Source organism: Ptychodera flava, chromosome 18 (assembly GCF_041260155.1).
Source record: "Ptychodera flava strain L36383 chromosome 18, AS_Pfla_20210202, whole genome shotgun sequence".
In the NCBI taxonomy this organism is placed as follows: Eukaryota; Metazoa; Hemichordata; class Enteropneusta; family Ptychoderidae; genus Ptychodera; species Ptychodera flava.
Window position 1 is genome coordinate 24790117 of NC_091945.1, and position 20937 is coordinate 24811053.

The following is a 20937-nucleotide window of genomic DNA, read 5'->3' on the forward strand; positions in this document are numbered from 1 at the left end:
GACATACTGTACGTACATACATACATACATACATACACACATACATACATACAGACGCCTTGACTTCAGCTTATACGATAAACTCACATTGGTATAACCAAATATGAGCTAAAAATATTGTCAAGGACAGTGTGCTCATATTTGGCTTGAATTGGTCCATCAAGAAATATTTAAATCAGAAAAACAAGAATGACAAAAGTAAATAAGGTCTGAAACTTCAGGTAAAGTAGGTCAACTTTAGCAACATGCATAGCTGAAGAATGTTTCTACACAATCCTTCATGGTTTCAGCTGGTCTGCCAATACTATCAGTTCATAAACAATGACAGGAAATGACTCAAGGTCAGTGGAGTAGGCTGTCTCCGTCACTGCCCACACTCCTACACATAATAGGTACACTGCATACAAATAGGTCATAGAAACTCTGACTCAGATGTGTAGGCTATTTCATTTAATAACATGACTCCCACCACATTTGCTGGATTTCCCTTTTCTCTTACCCATTTGCATATTTTTGACACTGACATGTTCATTTGAACAAAGTCACATCTCAACAACTGGGTCTACCTGTACACCAAATAGAAAGATGGTAGGTGCGGCGGTTTGGGAGCTTTTGCGTCAGACAGACATACATCCGCACATACATACAGACACCACTGACTCACCATATAAGCTCTTTTTGGTATTTAAACACATGCCAAATATGAGCTAAAAAACACCAGCCTATAGAATAAGCTCCGTGGTAATAGGTGATAGTTATTCAAATACTGGTAGGCTGAAAGTTTAAAAGTAATGTCATCCACGAGATTGAGAAACTCTTACCTATGCATATCTGAACTATGGAAATAATGTCTGACACATTGATACTATTCATATTCAATTTCTTTTTCAAATAAAAAGATATACAGTTCAAAATATAGCTGTAAGTGCTCCAAAAGATATGTCACAACATTAACAGGGTTTACATACTGAAACTACGGTTGATATTGATTTGACTGGTATGGTTTACATAGTGCTATTGTCCATATCAATCTCTGTATGATTATATTTCTGTGAAAATGACACTTTACTTGCTGAGGTTCATACATCTGTGTATGAATTGACCATTTTAAGGTAAACAATAAATGGGTATTATATGTGTAAACAGTTCTCCTTTCGTCTACAGCAACAAATCTTTTTCAAGAGATAACATTCAGAGTTAATAAGCACCTTGAATCATTCTTCTAAGATATTCCTTTTGACAGTACATAGTTGTGGCACAAGACTTCCTTTTTATGTGAAAGTATACGGCAATACCACCTTGTGTAAGAAAGCATAATGCGCTTGGTTAACAATGGTCAGGTAAGTGTAGGAAATGGTACTCTGATATGAGAAAGTCAAACATTTATCATACAGTTTGAGTGCCTTTGGTGAAAGTATACAATTCAAAAACATCTAAGCAGTTTCTGACTTCGCTTTTATGTAGACAAAATACAACTTTTGTCACTTTTGATGATACATAAAGCAAATGTCTATGTACTAAGGTAGTAATGCAATTTGTCAAGGTATGTATAATTTATCCATTGCCGTTGAGAAATTGACTGTGAAACACCATTCACTGATCATACTGTAGAACCCTATGCACATGTTGTCCACTTCCATTCCTTCCTTGTAAACCCTTGGAAGCACTGGACCCATTCCTGCATGGTCCATTCAGTTTTTCTTGAACAGTACACTCTTTACTCATTCATTGTCACTTCTTACCCCTATGGATAATGACCCTAACCCAGAACCACATGACCCCACCACTTCCCCTTTCTCTGCTTTATTTCCCATCATGCCAACTATAATTACCCCATTCAAGCTACCACAGATGAAGCTACTAATGGCCTAAACTGATACACTCCTGAGAAACTCTTTATTTTTCATTGCATAAGAACTTCAAGTTGCACAAGTCTAGCATTTGTATCCCCTGGCATCCTATAAGGCAGCATTCCAGCAAATGTTATCAAGGCTCTGGCTTGCTTCCTCAAGTAGTTGATATACTGAGAAAAAAGAAAAGTTAATAGACACCTTGAAAACAACTTATGACACTGTTGGGAAAATCAGCATTAATTTGTTCAGAAAAGTACCAATGTGACAAGCAGTACTTATTCTTGAAAAGATAATTTTGTTGATTTCAAAAATCAGGCCATCAACTCTTTCTTCCAGATTAAAGAACTATACTTCTTTACCAGGCCTTGGTGCGATATGATAGCCTTTAATGATGCAGTTGATGATTAAGTACATAAATGCCCACTAAAGTTGAAAACAGCTCTGTTGATTTGACTTGTTCTATATCTGGAGTGTTTATCAAGTTGTAAACTTGCTGTCATAACAGCAATTTGATTCAAATAACATGTAGAGATGGCAACATTGAGACCTTTGCTTCTTCTTCGCTTTTCTTGTTAACTGTTGTTGCTTTTTAATCACACAGTCATAACGTCCTTACTTTACTTATAGCTTCAAATTTGTACTGACTGTCATTGAAAAAAACTGCCTTTTCACAGCTCGACATTCAACTGAGTCCAAACACCACATGAAGAACTACGTATGGTAAACAAACAAAGTCTGAGAAAACCATCAGGATTAAAGACCTAGTAACTGTAACCTTTGTCAAGAATTTCAGTACTTATTGTTCCACACATCAACTACAGTTCCACTCACTATAGTATGCTGAAATATAGAGTGTTTGGCTTTTCAACATAGACTGTATATGTGTGATATTCATTATTGTTGATGACTTAAATTCAGGTCTGGACTTGATTTAAGTTATCATCATGAATGATGCACATCACATAAACCACACACACACACACACTAGATGGACTAGTTTAATTCTTGATATTGCAACATGCTATTAACAATGGTTAATGGTGGAGAAAATAATTGACTTAATGTCAAAAGTTACAGCTGCTGGGTGTTTAGATCAGTTTTACTTGACTATTTGTTTGACGACACAGAAAACGATCACACTTACAGCATCTCTTCCACCATCTTCTGCCCGAAGGCCCTGGTGCCTCGGCAGCTGAGTGCTTGTCTTTTTGATGTTCTTGTACTGGGCATACAGAATATTCATAGTAGCTAACAACACAGCTGCCAGATTGTGCCGTATCTGTCGCAAATATCATAGTGAAATCGAATATGTAATATGTCAAGCTTGCTGAAGATCACTGAAGGCAAATTGATGATGGATGGTACACGGTACACAGTTCTAGGACAAGGAAATGTTCGCCGGTAGTGAGTCACTAAAATTTGATTTGCATACTCCGACAATACTTACTTATACACTTTCCAGAAGTGAATACTAGTATTTAACACATGAAATATTTTATGTCTGATGTAAGTTCTCAACCAAGCATGACAGCTTTATAGTTGGATACGTAAGTAAACATTATTGCAGACTATAATGCTCACAAGCAGAATCCCTCTGTAACAGATAAACTTTTCCTTTATATTTCCTTCCCTAAAAAACAAGTCATCGATGATGACACAGTCCCCACTTATTCATGGGTACTTTGATGACCAGTCCTCAGAGAGGATAGAGTCCTGTTCAAAAAATGGGTCTATGTATGATTAAAAATTCTGCAATACAGATGGGGCAAGAAATACATATGCGCATATGAATGAGGTACAAGATGTGACATCTTAAGGTCTAATATCCTATCAGAATTGGAGGGTATAGAACTTGTGGTTACTGAGTTATGCATATATATGTATAATCAAGGTCAAATGGTCATAAGGTCACATGACATTTTGAAAAAAAATTGTATTGCTAATTAATCCCTATATGCCAAAAATCAGACCTCTAGCTCTATTCCCTTGCCCAGAATTAGATGTGTGCATAATTAATGAGGTAAAGCGTGTTGTCATAAGGTCTCCCACCCTACTAAATATAAAGGACATAGCACTTGTGGTTACGTATTTATCGACATAAATTTATATTTCAGGTCAACGGTCATCGAGGTCACATGACATTTGGTCAAAAAATTTCTATCCTATGGTTATCCCTATATGCCAAAAATCAGACCTCTAGCTCTATTGACTCGCTCAGAATTAGATATGCGCATAATTAATGAGGTACAATATGAAGCATCATAAGGTCTCCCATCATACCATATATGAAGGGTGTAGCACTTGTGGTTACTGAGTTATGGACAAATATGTATATTTGAGGTCAAAGGTCACCAAGGTCACATGACATTTTGTCAAAAAAATTGTGTTGCTAAGTTATCCCTGTATACCAAAAATCAGACCTCTAGCTCTATTGGCTTGCTCAAAATTAGATATGCGCATAATTAATGAGGTACAGTATGTGGCGTCATAAGCTGTCCCATCATACCATATATGAAGGGTGTAGCACTTGTGGTTACTGAGTTATGGACAAATATATATATTTGAGGTCAAAGGTCACCAAGGTCACGTGACATTTTGTCAAAATATCTGAGATATCTGCGTGAACGGATGGACTCACGGATGGACTAACGGACGGACATGACCCAATCTATAAGCCCCCCTGGACTTCTTCCGTGGGGACTAAAAACTGTGTCACTGCATCCTTTTTGCAATATGAATACGATGAGAAACTAAATTTTTATTTTTCTTGGCCTTATACATGGGAGTCTATGGACTGCCTTATACATGGGAGTCTATGGACTGCCTTATACATGGGAGTCTATGGAGACTGCCTTATACATGGGAGTCTATGGAGGTGAAAACTAAAAAGTCCTCTAACACGGCCAAATTTGATCGCATTGTGAAACAAATCGACGTGCATCTGTATGGGATAGGGTACTATCCTTGTGCAAAGTTTGAAAGAAATTGACCTGGGCATGTCTGAGATATCTGTGTGAACGGACGGACGCACGGACGGACGCACACACGCACGGACATGACCAAACCTATAAGTCCCCCCGGACGGTGTCCGTGGGGACTAATAAAAAAAAGAACTGAGATACTAAATTCCGCCTATAATTTCAGAAAGTTGATAGCTCTAGTTTCAATGTTACTCATAAATAATTTAAAAGAGGATGTGATTATATTTATGACAGCACAGGTTTGTTTTTATGATGAAGTGGAGCGACCATTAAACCTTGGGAGCGGGTGGTCAAGAGTGGTTAAAAAATCTACACCGCAAAAATTTATGAAAATGTCTTTACAACCGTGCTGCTTTTTAAAAGGCAACATTCTCATGAAGGAGGGCCAAAATATATATATTATTAAGAGAAAAGACATGCATGCCTCACAAAAATTGAGAAAGCTGCAACATTTTAGAACATAGAACAAAATTGCAGTGTTCGCGGTCAATTTTTTTTCAATATGTTTCACGTACGCAAAGGGTTGGCAAAATTGCGCATTGTCGTCATGTGAATGCGTAACAGCCACTTTCGCATTCAACCCAGGGCGAAAAATGAGGCAAATTAAATTTGGTTGACACAGGAAATAATTTTTCACAATAATTGAGACATTTTTAATAAATGTAACATCATGAAATCTTGATCATACAGAGAAACAAGTCTGAATGAAAAATACACGAAACAGTAAACTGTGATAACACAATCACACATCGTCATACACTGCAGTGAAAGCGCATTGTTCTTGTATTGTAACTACCGGTAACACTGTAACTAATAGTCGTAAAACTTCAAAATCATCAAAGAGAAGTTTCTATTTGCACGTGAAGTGAAAATTCAAACAGGTATCTCTAGAATTTAACAGGGTTTCTATTTTCTCGCAAAGTGAAAATTTTTATTGCTCGGTCAAAATTAAAGTCTGCAAACGGTGGCCCTTCCATTAGATTATTGACATGCTCATCGCCCAGTTGATTTACGTCGTGCGGTGAGTACACTGATTTGGCAACCGAATCCCCATTTGCATGGCACGTAAGAAACCTGAATCACCAGAGCTATGCAGGATAACAATCGGAACATGAGAAACAGCTCTCCATATTCGTTTATCAGAATACGGTAAGATTCGCTGAAATTGGGGCGTCCGTGGGCACGCAAAGTCAGTTTCATTTGAGTAAACTCTGATGCAAATCACGTCCGACCGCGGGTCATCCGGGTACTTGCGGGTTCTTACGTCATTTTTGCGTCACAGCGCCGTGGGAAGTTTGGATTTTTCAATCACCAAAGCAATATTCAAAGTTTCAATATGCATACAGTAAATGATATAACTTTTAGTTCTGCTTTTTTCCACGCAATTTCTGTATCATTCGCTCTTCTGTATCGTCTGATCTCTCATTCACCTCGCTTGTATGCGTTTCGTGTACTGACGTCACTCCACGGTCGAGGGGCTTCCATCGGCAGGCCAGCTTCAACGCGATCAGCACCAAAATGGGCGATGAGTGTCGTCAAAGATTCTGTGCCGTAATCACGGATATCCAAATCATGATCTGGATATTTGCTGGCGTTGAGAACTTTATCGAGGCATGTTAGTAGATCGGTACATTCCCCGGACTACATTCCCTAGGAAAACGTGCGTTAGATCAAATGAGTAATGCATTCACGCCTCATATTTGCATAACCATCAATATGATTGGCAGCTGCGTACATTAGGGCATGGCCTTGGTAAACTGATTTGCTCAAAATGTTGCAATTTCAGGCAACACCACGGGGTTGTCGGTGGGTCGCAATCTCGGATATAACAAAGCAAAGTTGTGAGGAAATAATTTTAGCTCAACATGTTACAATTTCAAGCCATGAGGATAACTGTTGCAATTTGGTGGGTGAGTCAATGGACAAGACATCGTTGAACACACACGTCGTTGACAAAATAGCACTCACAACGAATGCCAATATTTTGCATACAGTCAAACGCATTGCCTCCAGGAAAATCCGTACGAAAAAATTCCAGTGCGTAAAATAAGCACTTTTTTGCGTAACCGCGAACACTGGATTGACAACCCTCTCCAAAGATATAATGGCCCGTCCCTAGTTAAAAAAGTCATCAAGTTTAGATTACATTACCTCGTCTGTGTACTGTTTAAATGCATGAACTCTGGATTCTACAGCATCAGCTGTCAGTGGTATCAATTTCAGCTGCTGAATTACCTGGGTGGAAATTTTATAAATTGATATTTTAAATTGCAAAGCCACTTCACATAAAAGGTCAAATGTTGTGTGAATACTGCATCAGAGACAAATGTTGTATGACTCAGATATGGTCTTGAAAAAAAATAGCTGAAGGATAAAATGACTGTGTTCAAGTGTGATTATCTTGTCACACAGCCTACTCAACTTCAAAAGCGGCTTCTAAACCAATTCTACTGATTTATAATTGTTCTCGATAATGTTAGGATAGTCTTCTCGTAATGTTAGGGACATTTATAAGAGGTTGTTGTGTATACATTGATTGTAAACATAGCAAACATTATCAAATGATAATCTCAAAGAAATAGAAACATTCATTTTATACAATCTAAGACTGGACAAACTTACGATACAAGATCAAACCAGTAATTTTCTCATTCTAGTCATGATGCTAAAACTGAATTCAAGATATATTCTGCTTTTGTATAATAACATGGGGAAAAAGCACATGTGTTTTGTTTGCAAACTTACATCCATGGCATCGTCTAAGTTACCACTGTGGAAGTAATCGAAGAAGGATATGAGATCTAGTAGCAGGTAGAATGTCTGCGTGGTCGCCTGGCTTCCACGGTGACCTTGAGAATGGTACCTAATGAAAAAAAATACCGTCAATGACGCTGTACCTTCTCTAATGTGTGGCCAGGTCAGGTAATTGGTTGTTGGCATGGAGTTGTTGGTAAATAGTTGATGATGTAGGGGCATGAGGTGGGATATGGACCCAAAGAACCCAAAAGATGATTAAATACATCAATCAAAAAAATTCTAAGCTACAGTATAAACTGCCTAAAGATAGTTCAATGTGGAAAAAAGTTAAATAATTCAGAAATAAGAATTAACAGTCCAAAATAGTAATGACGCACTTCCCTACTGACCTGAGTGCATGTGAAATACACAACCTGGCATCTATAAATTAAATGTACCGGTATACCAAGTGATTATTTTAAGTCACTTTTAACTGTTTTTAATGGATTTTCCAAAGAGTCCTATGGAAATGATGAAAAACGCTTATCTGGTCTTGTGTTTGTAAAACCTCATGGCTGATAATTGTCATAGTATTGAAAAAAAATTGAAAGTGAAGAAATTACTGTTTTTAATAGGCATATTTTCCTTGAAATACATGACCATGTAAAGAATATATGCTAAAAGTGTTTAAGAGTAAATTTCTTTTCAAAAAATAATTTAATCTGTGACCAAAGGATTTTTATTCTTTGAGTTTACAAATTCAAACATTGCAATTTGTTCAATCATCTTGTGCAGTGCAAAATTTATAAAATGACTGAAAAATAAAAAAAAATTGGCAGAATTACAGTCTTTGTGATGTAAAATTATGGGTTGACATCACAATAATTGTTAATTTGTTCGAAGTACTACTATACTATAATTTAAAAAAGAAAAGTCCATGCAGAAACGGTAACATATATTGTCAGCAATGTGGTGTTAATTTTGACTTTACATCAAAATATGCCTTTGCTGGATACCAAATATATAGGGCGAAATATTAAAATCAGCCATGTTCAGCAAAATCCACACAACAGCATTGATCCTTTTCTAATTTGATTTGATTTGCTTATGTTATCCTTGTATGACAGTCAGTACAATATGGAACTTGAACACAACACAGTGAATAAGTATGCTGTAAATGAAATGGTGTGGCTGCATCCACATGCAGCAATAGGAGTGCCTTTGTCTCTCACCCCTCATTTCCAACCTGTCCCATCCCAGAAAAAATATTTTTATATTTATAATGTTAATAATTTCTGTATTTGTTAAAAGGTGCGCATCTCAAAAACTTTTGATCATAAACCTTTTTCATTGTTTTTTATAGCTGACCAGTCAGTTAACCTGTTTATTTTGAATATTTGCGCATTTTTCCTCAGTTTTTGACATTTTCAGAATGCCAACTTATTCAATTTGTCATTTTCTAAAAGTTAAAATGCTCCTTTGTGTGGTCAAGCTTTCCACAAGCATCAAATGTGGTACTTCATATAGGAAGGTCTGCCTCTAGAGGGCGGGCATCATGAACAGTGTTTGTTAGTTATTTCCTCCACATAAACTTCTGATTGTACTGTAAACATTGAACATGGCCGACGTCCAATTTTCCTGTCTAAAACTTTCACTCATTTTCGTTCATATGACTCTGAAACTCCAGGAAACGATTGGGAAGAAAGAGTTATCTTGAAATATTGAGGTACTCGCCGATATTTTGCAAAATTGAATGAGAAAAAATGCAAGGAAAATGCCGACAGGCTAACACAATGCAACAGGCCCATATCACGTGAGGCCATGAGGGGATATTCACGCAACACGTACCAAACACTAGCGCACACAGAGTGAGCGCACACAAAGTGAGTACCCCTAACGTCAGCTCAGTAGTCTGTAATAGATTGTAGTCAACTAAGAAACCTTGGAGAAAGGCTTAACACTGGCTATGCCGCTAAGTCCCATTTGATTTTTGTCACAGCTCAAAATCGTTCTCCTACACCTCAACCTGAACCATGAACACCCCCACCAGTTTATGATATGACCCATCACAATGGCATGACGTCAACGGATCTTGACAGACGGAAGTATTGACAGACGGAAGAAGTTGACATCAGCATACTGGTTTTCAACTCTAATACCTTCTCTGTCTATAAATAGACACGAGAAGGTAAAAACAAATGACAAAGGTTAGTGAAAAAGTACTCATTATTTCATGACAAAACTTGTCAAACTGAAGAATACACAGCAAAAGTCACAAGGAGAAATACTTGGCTATACACAGCAGTGCGCTGTGCCATTTGATATATATATATATATATATATATATATATATATATATATATATATATATATATATATATATATATATATATATATATATTCACATAGATGTATAAAATATTGTGCAATAGGTAGTTCTTTGTTAAGTTCACTGATAACTGTAAACCATCCATGATCGTGCTCACAACATGCTAAAACAACTATGCCATAGCATTATAAATATCTTAACACTTTCACAACCAAATTTCGATACAACCCATTTGTTTCTGACAAAGTCAAGCTTTATCTGAAGGTTCAGAAATGTGAAAAGTTCCAGCATCCTGAAGACACTTACAAAACCCTGACAACAATTGACTGACACCTACCTCTCTGCGATTGCCAAGGCTAAATCTTTACACCGACCTCTCGTTGATTGGGGACTGCTAGGTGCTGATACCAATGGACTCAGAAGCTTGTTCAATAGTTCTAACACTTTTTCATGATTCTGAATAATATATGTGAGAATTGCAATTCATAAATCAAGGTTATCAGCTTTTTATTTTCCAGACAACCATGAACTTCTTGCATTGCCATTGAAAAACATGTAAAATTCCCTTCATTTACCAGCCACATATATTCCTATCAGGAGATGTCACTGACATGGAGTTTAGTGCCTGCTTTGTTATGTCACATGAAGTTATCACAACAGTCCTGTGATCTTGAAGACTGTTGTTTTTAAGAAATCAAAATGGAATCAATCTTGTGAGCTCTGCAAATGGTGTGTTTAAGAAATAAGAATGGAATCAAGAAAATCAACCACAAATACCCACAAAATCAGGAAAATTTCTGAGCTTTATGAGACAACTCAACAAAATGAGAGTCAAATCTAAATATCATCCAAATCCCACTCAAATTTGGAAGTAATAGGTCAGTGGTTCCGGATAGGTGCAGGTTGACAGAGAATGGAAAACCAGAATGTAACTGGATCTCTGACAACAAATAAACAAAAGAAACCTCATCTTACCCCTGCGAGGTCATACAGCTTCACAGCGTCCTCAAAGAGACCCTTCTGTTCTGTATCCCTGGCTACTAACTGGATTATTTTCTGAGTATCGTCCTGGAACTTGTCGATGACGCCCGGTTTCCGACAGCCATCCCTTTCAAGACGACCAAGCAGAGTTTCAAACTCTCTCGTCTCTGTCACAAGCTCACTGACACACTTCATGAACAGACTCTCACGGTTTGAATCCTTCATATTCCTAGAACAGAGCGAAAATACAGCCGTATTTAGGGTTCAAAATATATGTACTTGTTTGGTGGTTGAGGTTGACAACCAGATTCATGTTGGTGGTCAAAAAAATCAGTTACAATCAGAGTGTAATTCTTGTGGAGGTCGAGGGTCCATAGGGCTGGAAAGTGCGTAGACATCTTGTTCTGGCACCATTCCACTACATCTACATGTACCACATCTGGATGCAAGTTGAAATCTCTCAGTCTATGTCCTGCATGTACAACTCTGCAGTGTACAAGCACTAGAGCCAAAACCTTGGTGGTCAAGATGGACTGCCAAAAATTGAAACTGGTGTTTGAAATGAAAATATCAGTGATCTTTTGATGCATCACGACCAGTCATTTTGGACCCTGCAGTATTTTATTTCTTCTTAATTTTAAAAGGAGGCAAATGGTTTTGTCAAAAAGATTTCCATAACTAACCTAAGTAAATAGAAGTACTGCAAGGCTTCTCTGGGATCAGTCATTTCAAACTTTCTGGTGTAGGTTGTGATCAGCCGGGCAAAATTTAGTCTTCTCGTTGGCACTGGGTCTGTTGGCTCTCTGCTCACTGTTGAATAGCAAAACATAATTTTAACAAGTCATTTTCAACCACATGGTCCCCACTTGATTAATGAATTTGAAAACCACTGACGAAAATGATGGTCATATTTGATTGTACCACAAAACAAAATGACATGCAAATGTATGGACATAGGGAGTAATCCTTGTACAAAGTTTGAAAGAAAGCATTCTAAGCATCTCTGAGAAACTTGCATGAGCGGGAGCACAGACAAACGGACATGACCAAATCTACAAGTCCTCTTCGGCTTTGTCCATGCGGACTACAAAAGACAATGTACGTGTAATGGGTGGTAAAAATTAAATACAATACTATACAATAAAACATAAGTGAAATCGAACTGGAATATCACTTACATAGCTGTGCATGTATATTTACAGGCAAAGCTAGGAGGCCCTGTTCATAGAGCACTGCAGCAACATGTACAGCATGACTCCTCAGCTTGTCCATTCTAGACAGAAACTCAATGGCAGCTTCAAATTGGGCAGTCAGAAAGAGGACTTTGAAATAGAGGAATGGATGCTGATAGGCATTGAAATGTGTCTCTCCATATTCTTCAAGAAGCGATGTCTGGAACTGTCGGATACTGAGCCCCTCATTACTTTCATCAACATGAACTTGACACAACTGTGAGCAGGAAGATTGAAGCAACAAAAATGCCACATGGTTAAGATTATAATCTTATTTCACTGACAAATTTCTACACATTGTACAAGCTGCAGACATACACAATACACAGTATGGTAAAATAACTAACGAAATTATTTCCAACACAAGATTGCAAAGGCCTTCAAAGAGGTGTGTGTGTTCCTGATTAGAGTGTCTTTGTTTTAAGCATCCGGTAGGTTTTGTGCTGCACTCAAGGTCAGTTTTGCGAGTATTGAATATAAAACCAAATGAAAACACATACTGAAACCCACCATACCACTTTGTCATAAGAAAAATTACAATTTAAACTTACTGAAAATACACATGAAATGACATTTGGGTAAAATTTGGTGGTTAAAGGTTTAAAAATGGAGCGAGCATCAAATTAATTACCTTGATCCACAAGTAGTCATCAGTTTTCTCTGCTATCTCACTGTGGTTCTCATTGGCATCGCAGTGACCAATAACACAATACACGGCCCTGGGAACATAACATACATGTACATGATGGTAATTGTCAAGCAACATGATATAGTAGAGACTCTAGAATACACATGAGCTTTCCAATAATTAAGGAAAAATTCTCTCCAAATCACTGACATGTCTTCTGGAATATACACAATCAAATTTGTTTGGAATTTGTTTGAAACCCTCAGACTCCAACGACGCATCCACATGATGTAATCGTTGAAGTTCCCATTGGTATCCTCAATGCACAACATGGCTGTTATGCTCTGTGCGCAAGGATGCTTTCATCAGTGGGTCTCCATGTGAGCTAGGCATGTCACTCCAATGACACATAGATACGATAATAATCACTTGCAATATCACAGTTGTATTCATCTCAATATTAAAACACAAAAGCCTTACCTTTTATACGGATCGTTACTTCTTTTAACAGCCCTTCTGTAGTGTAGATGTATCTTGTTTTCACTGTTTGGTGGCAGCCTTTAGAGCAAATATGGATGTGAAAACAGAAGACATTAAGTCATGTGTACATCCTTTTACAATCATTTATCAATGTTTGACAGAAAGACCAACATTACAATGAAAAATCCCATAAAATCATCCCAAGGAGTATACAACAAAGTTCTTGGCATCATCTCCATAAATACATTGTAATTTTGTGACTTACAATACAGCTTATTTGAACTGTGAAGTGACTTGGAAATATGCACGCTACAATATTCTAAATCTTGGACATTACAGTAATCTTAACTTGCTCAGACTCCAGGTGAAAAAAGTTCATACCAATATTACACAGCTGACTTTTTGTACTCTTGTCTGTTCATAATAATTCTGGTCTCTGAACAAAGTGCAGAAAAGCATTCAATGTTCCAGTGGTGAATAAAACTAACACATCAAAACTGTTTTGGTGAAATACACATATGACAGGTAGGGGTTTACCTTCTATCTTCAGAATGAATGTACTCTTCAAAATATTGCCTGAATTCACCAAGATTTTGTCTGCAAAGAAAGAGACAATGGAGGATTGCTAACTCCACTCTGAAAATCTAAAAATGACAAACAGACATATTTGGACATACTGTTTCAAGTTGTACTTCTCTACAGATAAGTAGAAACAGGACTTGCCGATGGATGTCCCTATGCATGGTTGTGATGCTCAACAAGTGAAACTGGCAAGTACACAGCTATGTCAATGTATGTTTGGGGGTTACAGTCTACAACTACCATACTGAATTTGGGCGGAAAAATGTTCAGTTTTTCATCAACTTGCAGGTAAACGTTTCTTCCATGAGTTCTATATGATTTTATTTGAGACATTTTAAATGCTCATCCATAGTGGATCACATTACTATTAATTGCACCAGCCATCATGTTGAAAGAAAAAACCAAAGCATATAAGCTGTACAGAAATCATAGATGTGGGCTGTTAAATGCTCATCCACAGTGTGAACATGGATGTTTATTTAGAAATATAAATATTGACAGCCAATTTGAACTCTTTGCTTTGTATGTATTCTTTAGATTTCGTATGTCATATGACACTTTGCACACAATTCATTTTGGTAAAAGAAAAATAGTACTCATACACGCAGTGGCTAACATGTACAGCTACCACAATCAATTGAATTATCAACATATGGCTCAGATGTCTAGAAACAACCTACGGCAACATCAATGTGTTGTACTGAAGATGTTACCTAGAGTGTGCAAGACAAGTGAAAACTTACGTAGCCTTGTCAACAGCCTGCAAGGCAGCTCTTAAGTCACCACATCTCAGACAGTAGTAGATGACAGCCCACACTGGATGGCCCTCTACGTCACCATCCTAGGAAAAAGTTCAAAGCATTCCACTTTATCCACTATTCACAGTTTCATTTAAAAACCTAGTTCCCCATGGCCATTGTATAAATATTTCATATTTACGGCAGAAACTGTTCACAATCAATGCAGACTCCCATGTAATGGCCAAGGGAGCTGTTCACTTTCTAGTATTAGCCTTGAGACATGTTTTCAATAAAATTAAGCCCAAGTATTAAAATTGGCCATAACAGGTGTTCACTTCATAATGTAACAACTTCTCATAATCCCAGAAGATGCTTATAACGGATCTGTAATTCAAGCTTACCTCAAGACCCGGTGTGTTCGGTGGTAGTTTTACATTCAGAAAGCTTCTGACCACATTATATGTCCCTGGGATTCCTCCAAGCTGTGCTTGTTGCAGGTTACCATAAATAGTATTTTTGATGTACAAGACATAGCTGGAAGAAGCAGATCAGTAGGCAAAAGTCATATACACTTAAATCTTTTTATACCAAAGTTTAAATAAACTGGATGCAGTCCATAGAATACTATGCTCAAATTTTATGGTATAGGAGCTTTCAAAAATCATTTTATCAAGGTCTTACATGAACTTTTTGCATTTTTAGTTCAAAGAAATTAAAAATAGAAGCTAACAGAACAGCTATCTTCCAAGCATTTAAATTTTAAAACCGGCAATTTTTTAACTATATAGTGTTCACATGAAATGCCCCGTGGGAGTAATGAGAAACTGTTTGGTCAGTGAAGATTGGCTGACTATATCAGACTGACCTTTCTTCTAAATATTTCCTGGCCTGCGTTACAAATCCAACTTGCATATCCTTGGTATTTCTGGCCTGGACTATTGTTGGTGCTGTTTTGTGAGATACATTGATCATGTACTTGACCATGGTCCACAGGTCAATTACATTCTAAATCACATAGGATAAGGCACGATATTAGTTGACGTGCAGATACTTAGCATGATGTTTACAGACAGAATTGTACTTTACATATTAAAATCATCCAAGCTGACACACTGTTTTAGGCTCTCTTTCTGAATGACTATATATAACAATTACATGAAGGTATACTTGAGTTGTTTCAACAGAATCACATACACAGAACATGTTTTCATGTGGAGCGAACTCTTCATCAGCCTGGAATAAAGGGAGAAGGCACCATCGGGACAGATATTTGGACTCTTGAATTTTTACAATTCTTTTCTGACCTACCACTTGTGGGGGCTAATTTTATAAGGTTTGGAGAAAGAAAAACTTGCACTATCTTAGCTTTTTAAGAATCAAAATCTTAACATTGGGATGGTGGCCATTCTGAATTTCAAACATCAGTAAATGTTGGATAATTTGTTTTTCTAGGACGAAAGTTCGCATGGTGACCCCTGATTTTTATTCTTGATTTGGTACAAGGATGGTTGAACATATAATTAAGGAAAGTTTGAGCAAAAGTTAAAGTCTTTCACTTTCGATACTACTTAAAGGATTTTCCTCTTTGTACTTTTGTATTAGCTACACTTACTCACCTGGTCATCAAGTTTTTCTGCGACTTGTTCAAAGAGTTGAGTGAGATTAGCTTTGACACCACTGCGTACCAGTTGATCATTGTAAGTGAACAGCTGTTGAGTAACACAAAGAAAACAAGCGTAGTCGTTAGACATGAATAAGTACACATGCAATAAATGAGGAAGACTGACCTTTCACCAAGTCAAAAGTTTTCATGAGGAGAACCACAACATAACACACGGTGGCCATCTTGTGAAAAAGAACAGTCAGAAAATGAGGCTACAAAATGGTGCAACCAAATTTCAAAACATGGACTTACAGCAAAGTGGACATACCAAACTACCATGTCGGCAAATTGTCACTTTGGGCTTAGACACAAAGATCTGTCACTTGAGGGCGCTCTCTAAGATGCAGTTAAAAATGCTTTACCACTATAAGTGCATACACTTTGTAACAGACCATATATAGTCAAACTTTTACTAAGTGCTATAATTGTATGCACCAAAGTTTTCATGAAAGACCACTTTGTATATGCACAGACCAGAATACTGCCTATACCATTGTCATGCAAGGCCTGTCAACTCCAAATCTGCCGGGCAAGTCAGTAAAAAGCAGTACCGAGAAAAGCCTACACATATTTACATCTAGTTGGCTTGGTGTACTGTAGCGGGTTAAGTTCATAAAAGTCATGTTCACAGAATCAGTTTTATAGGGGCTTCAAATGTTCATGTCTTTGTTACCCCTTTCACCGCCATGGTTTAGCCCAAACCCATTGCTGGCAATGGTTATTGTGGACCTGTTTACAGGGAATTGGGGGTAACAGGTTAAAATGCAACATAAGGAACATATTGTGCCACACTAGTTTCAACTAACTTGATCTGATGGTGACATATGAACTTGGCAGAATATGGGTCACAGTGTTGATTCAGCCCTGGCCATCATGGTGACAGAGAACACCGAACCATGTAAGCTGTACAGAAATCATAGATGACAGGCAAAGGTTTGTGAATGAGTGTGGCTGACCTGTCTGGAGTATGCCATTTCAACGTTGTCCATGGCACTCCTTCCTTTCATATCCACGCCATCACTCAATATGCTCTCAGTTTCCTGGGGTATGTCCAGTACATCAGTGCTGGCTCCGATTAAAGCATTCAAAATTTTCTGTTTTTCTTGTTCCCATTCAGTCTGTATGCTGTCCCAGTGGTGTTTTTCGGTACGTTCAAAAGTCTGTGAAGCAGAGACAAAGCAATATGAAATTGATGACATGTGGATTAAATTTTGTGACTACATGGTATACAGTAAAATTGGGTACACAGTAAAATCGGGAAATAACTGTAAACAGCTATGCCTTTTTGATGACATGCATAATGAACTCACCAGTTTTCTTTTTTCTTCAATTGTTGTTAAAACAGCATTTTCAACTTCATTCCTCAAAAAGCCCTGTGAGAGACATGAAAATATGAATTTTCCCAATACTCCTACACCTGTCCTCTTCTCGTAAAAATGCAGAGTTTTGTACTGCACTCAAAAATCAATACCCCAAGAGCAGAAGTTTCATAAACTTTTCTTAGACCTGTCAGTTTTTACTCACACTGCACACAGTCTAGGCTAGGCCTTCTTACACTAAAATTTGATGACTACATCACCTTCCTGCATTGGGTCACACTCAGCTTGATTATCAGGGAAGCCTATTCAAAGGTGGAGAGGACTGGGCCACATTTCTAAGCCATCAAGGTTTTGGGGAGAGTTAAGAGTAAACTTTACTTCAGGTCTACTTTTTCCAAGACCATTGTGTAAAACACATTCCCTGATGTAACCATGGAAAGATTTTACGTCTGTTGTCCTCAATTCAGGTTGTATCACAAAGACTTCCATTCAGCCATGGATCAGACTGTTCAGAAAGATAGATATGGGAGCTCACCTGCAGATCTGTTTCCCGTACTGGTTCCAACGGTTCAAATGTTTTAGCTGATCGAAGTGTTTCTAGTCTCTGGGAAATTTTGGGGACATCGAGACCAGTCGCCCCAAGGAGAATTGACCTGTAAAACGGTACATTTGACAGTTGTAAGGATAATCACAAGTATTGCTACAGGTTGTACTACAGTAATACCACAGCAAGGTACCTGCATATGGGTATATTTTTACCCACTTTCTTTAACCCTTTGAACCTTGACCCCCTGGTACTCTATGACGTCATTGGACATTTCTGTCCGAGCCGGGTTCAAAGGGTTAACCTGTTCACCCTCAGTTCCCTGTAAACAGGTCCAAGATCACCATTGATAACAATGGGTTTGGGTAAAACCATGGTGGTGAAAGGGTTAAATACTCTCTAAACGGTTCCTCCATTAAAATACAGTACTTTGTGCTACATGATTCAAACGATGTTATACAATATTCAAAATATTTCTCTTTTTTGTTATTATTTACCAAACCTATAAAATTTGACAATTTACACTTTTGCACATGGTAGACAAAATTTTGTCTACATTTTCACATCTCAGAGTGTCTATGCCTTAAAACTTTGCAGCTGCCTTGAACAACACTCAGTGCAATTCACTTACGCTTTTACATCTGCTGCTTCCTGCACCCTTGCCTGTGCCGTCTTGGTCCATAGCCTCTGTCCAGCTTCCATGATTTGATGCAGATTCCTGTCAACTCTCGGCAAGTCACCTCCACTGTCCATATCAGCTGTAAGCTGCTCTGCTTGGTGCAGCAAATCACCAAAGCCACTGCTGATTAGCGCCATCTTTAGTTTGTGTTGTGACTGCTGTAGTTCTTCAGCTATAACGCTGGTTCACACCTACAAAACATTAATGAGATAAATTTTTGGTATTGTAACTTACCTGAAACTTGAGAAATGAGGGTGCATTAGCGGCATAAGTGTAGATTTGGAGACACAAACAGCATTTTGCATTTATCACTAGTAACCTAGAGAGTTGTTTGGGTAAGGGTTAGCCTGTTAGGGATACAATAAATAGATGACATTCCTAGGAAACTTTGTATGATTGTTGATAAATTGTATGTATTATACTTGTCTAAAAAGCAATACTATGTCTCTAACAGTGTACTTGTAAAAGGACACATTGGCAGACTTTTACTCATTCTGGTTAGTTTACAGACCTGAGGAGGGAGGGACTGTGGTTAAGACTCTCACAGCCCCTCACTGACTGCATACGACCTGTGGCCTTGCCTGCTCATCACAAGTTGGCATAGCCAGCTCAGCAAGCTGCCATAGCAAGCTCCCTGGCCATGCAACTCACTGAAACAAGCTATACCAGTCCATGATCTCTCTTTAACATCCATGACCTGCCACAGTGCATAACGAGTGAGGGGCTGTGAGTCTAAAGGCTGCTTTACTGTCTGCGATGTAACATAGCCCCATTATTACTTGTACTCAGCTTTGCGGTGGGGGTACCCCTGAAAACCTGTCTACATGTACAAGTACATCATCATGTGTGTCACTACTAGATTTAGAAGGGAAAGGTTGACAAAGGCAAGGAAGTTTCCTCCTCCCTTTATCTTACTTCTCATCTCCGGCATTCTTTATTATGGGAAAGGTTTACTGTTTGTTCCTGTGGTGATAATGATGATGACGATTTTCATGATGATGATATTCACAGATAAGAAGAAATCTGGTGGTACAGTAACTAAAGTTATATTTTCAATCCATTTATAGGTTTTAAACAGAACAGAAAGCTATTTTTGAATACCGATGGTTCAGTGGTTGGCAGCAAGGACAATTTGGATAGAAACAATACAAGCTGTGTATGGCATGAACTAATGGATTCCATTTTTAATTTTTATAGACTACATCGATCTTGAGATGTTGTTGATAGTGTCATTCCAATAATATTTTGGGTACTGTAAGCATGGTACTATCTTGGTTTGGTTTCTCAGTCGAGCAGTTACAGTGCTCTCTCATCATTCTATGATGAGCTCGTTTGCACAGCTACATGCGTACCATGGACCATGGAGGTAGTAGGAGCTCCATGCATGGACAGACCACTGTCACCATTGATGTACAAAAATAGAATCGGACGTAGAGGGATATAAACCACGGTTCCTCTTGTGGAGGGACCGTGATTAAACTTAGAGTAGAAGGTAACAATAAAACCCCCATGGTGGAAGGTAGGACCTCTACCATCAAATGTGCTATTAGGATAGATATGACTTATAGAGGACTAAAACCAAAACTTACGGTATCAGCTGCAGACAAATCGCCGCCATGATTTCAATGACAAACGTTGTAAAGGGTCAAATCGACAAGATTTGAAGGAGACGTGCCAGCCTGAAATAAATGCTATACTTTCTTAGATTACTTACGACGTTGAATAATTCTCCCCTCTTCTTCTTTGAAGACTCTCACGGCTTCTTTCTTGCAAAGTCCCTGAAGGCTTGTCAAACAGAGAGTTTGGGTGTAAGCCGACTAGAAATACCCGCCATGTGAGAAAATAAGTTAAATTGAAGATAGCAGCAGATTCGGAATGGTCTTTCGGATACGTATTAGTAATTGTCACTCACCCAACACTGGTGGCGCTCTAAACAACAGAATAACCGCAGTAACACCACTCGAGTTTATCTACAGTGTCTTGTGAGACCACATACAGATACAGGACAAAGCGTAATATAACACCGTGCAACAGAATCAAACTTTGTCACTGACAATATTATGTTCATTCTAAAAGCTCGTGGTGGAAAGGTTGAGACTATTTAAGTACACTCCATGCCAATCAATCATGATTTTATAGTGACCAAACCCCTACCAGTAAATTTTGTTCTTGCTCTTTGTATCTTCATAC

General features: G+C 38.0%; 1 protein-coding gene across 2 annotated transcripts; it reads right to left on the reverse strand.

Annotated features, from left to right (window-relative positions):
• Positions 1-863: 863 nt before the first annotated feature.
• LOC139117222 (nuclear pore complex protein Nup93-like) lies at positions 864-20624 on the reverse strand. Of its 2 annotated transcripts, none has more exons than XM_070680163.1 (20): positions 20462-20624; positions 18700-18938; positions 18060-18177; positions 17516-17578; positions 17162-17365; positions 16159-16251; positions 15408-15547; positions 14944-15076; positions 14546-14643; positions 13758-13817; positions 13221-13298; positions 12744-12831; positions 12059-12329; positions 11564-11690; positions 10875-11109; positions 10237-10355; positions 7580-7697; positions 6986-7069; positions 2998-3132; positions 864-2023 (listed from the first exon to the last, which is right to left on the reverse strand). In XM_070680163.1, the coding sequence occupies exons 2-20, from the start codon at positions 18882-18884 to the stop codon at positions 1904-1906; spliced, it is 2469 nt and encodes an 822-aa protein (XP_070536264.1). In that variant the 5' UTR covers positions 18885-18938; positions 20462-20624; the 3' UTR covers positions 864-1903. The 2 variants fall into 2 exon arrangements, with proteins under 2 accessions (XP_070536264.1, XP_070536265.1); XM_070680164.1 differs by having other exon boundaries at positions 20337-20474.
• Between the last annotated feature and the right edge of the window lie 313 nt (positions 20625-20937).

Coding starts and splice junctions, on each gene's coding strand:
- LOC139117222 (XM_070680163.1), bottom strand. CDS start 18,884: ATGGCGCTAATCAGCAGTGGCTTTGGTGATTTGCTGCACCAAGCAGAG. Junction 15,548..16,158: donor CAGAAAAACTTGATGACCAG/GTGAGTAAGTGT, acceptor TATGTGATTTAG/AATGTAATTGACCTGTGGAC. Junction 11,691..12,058: donor AAATATACATGCACAGCTAT/GTAAGTGATATT, acceptor GCTATTCAACAG/TGAGCAGAGAGCCAACAGAC.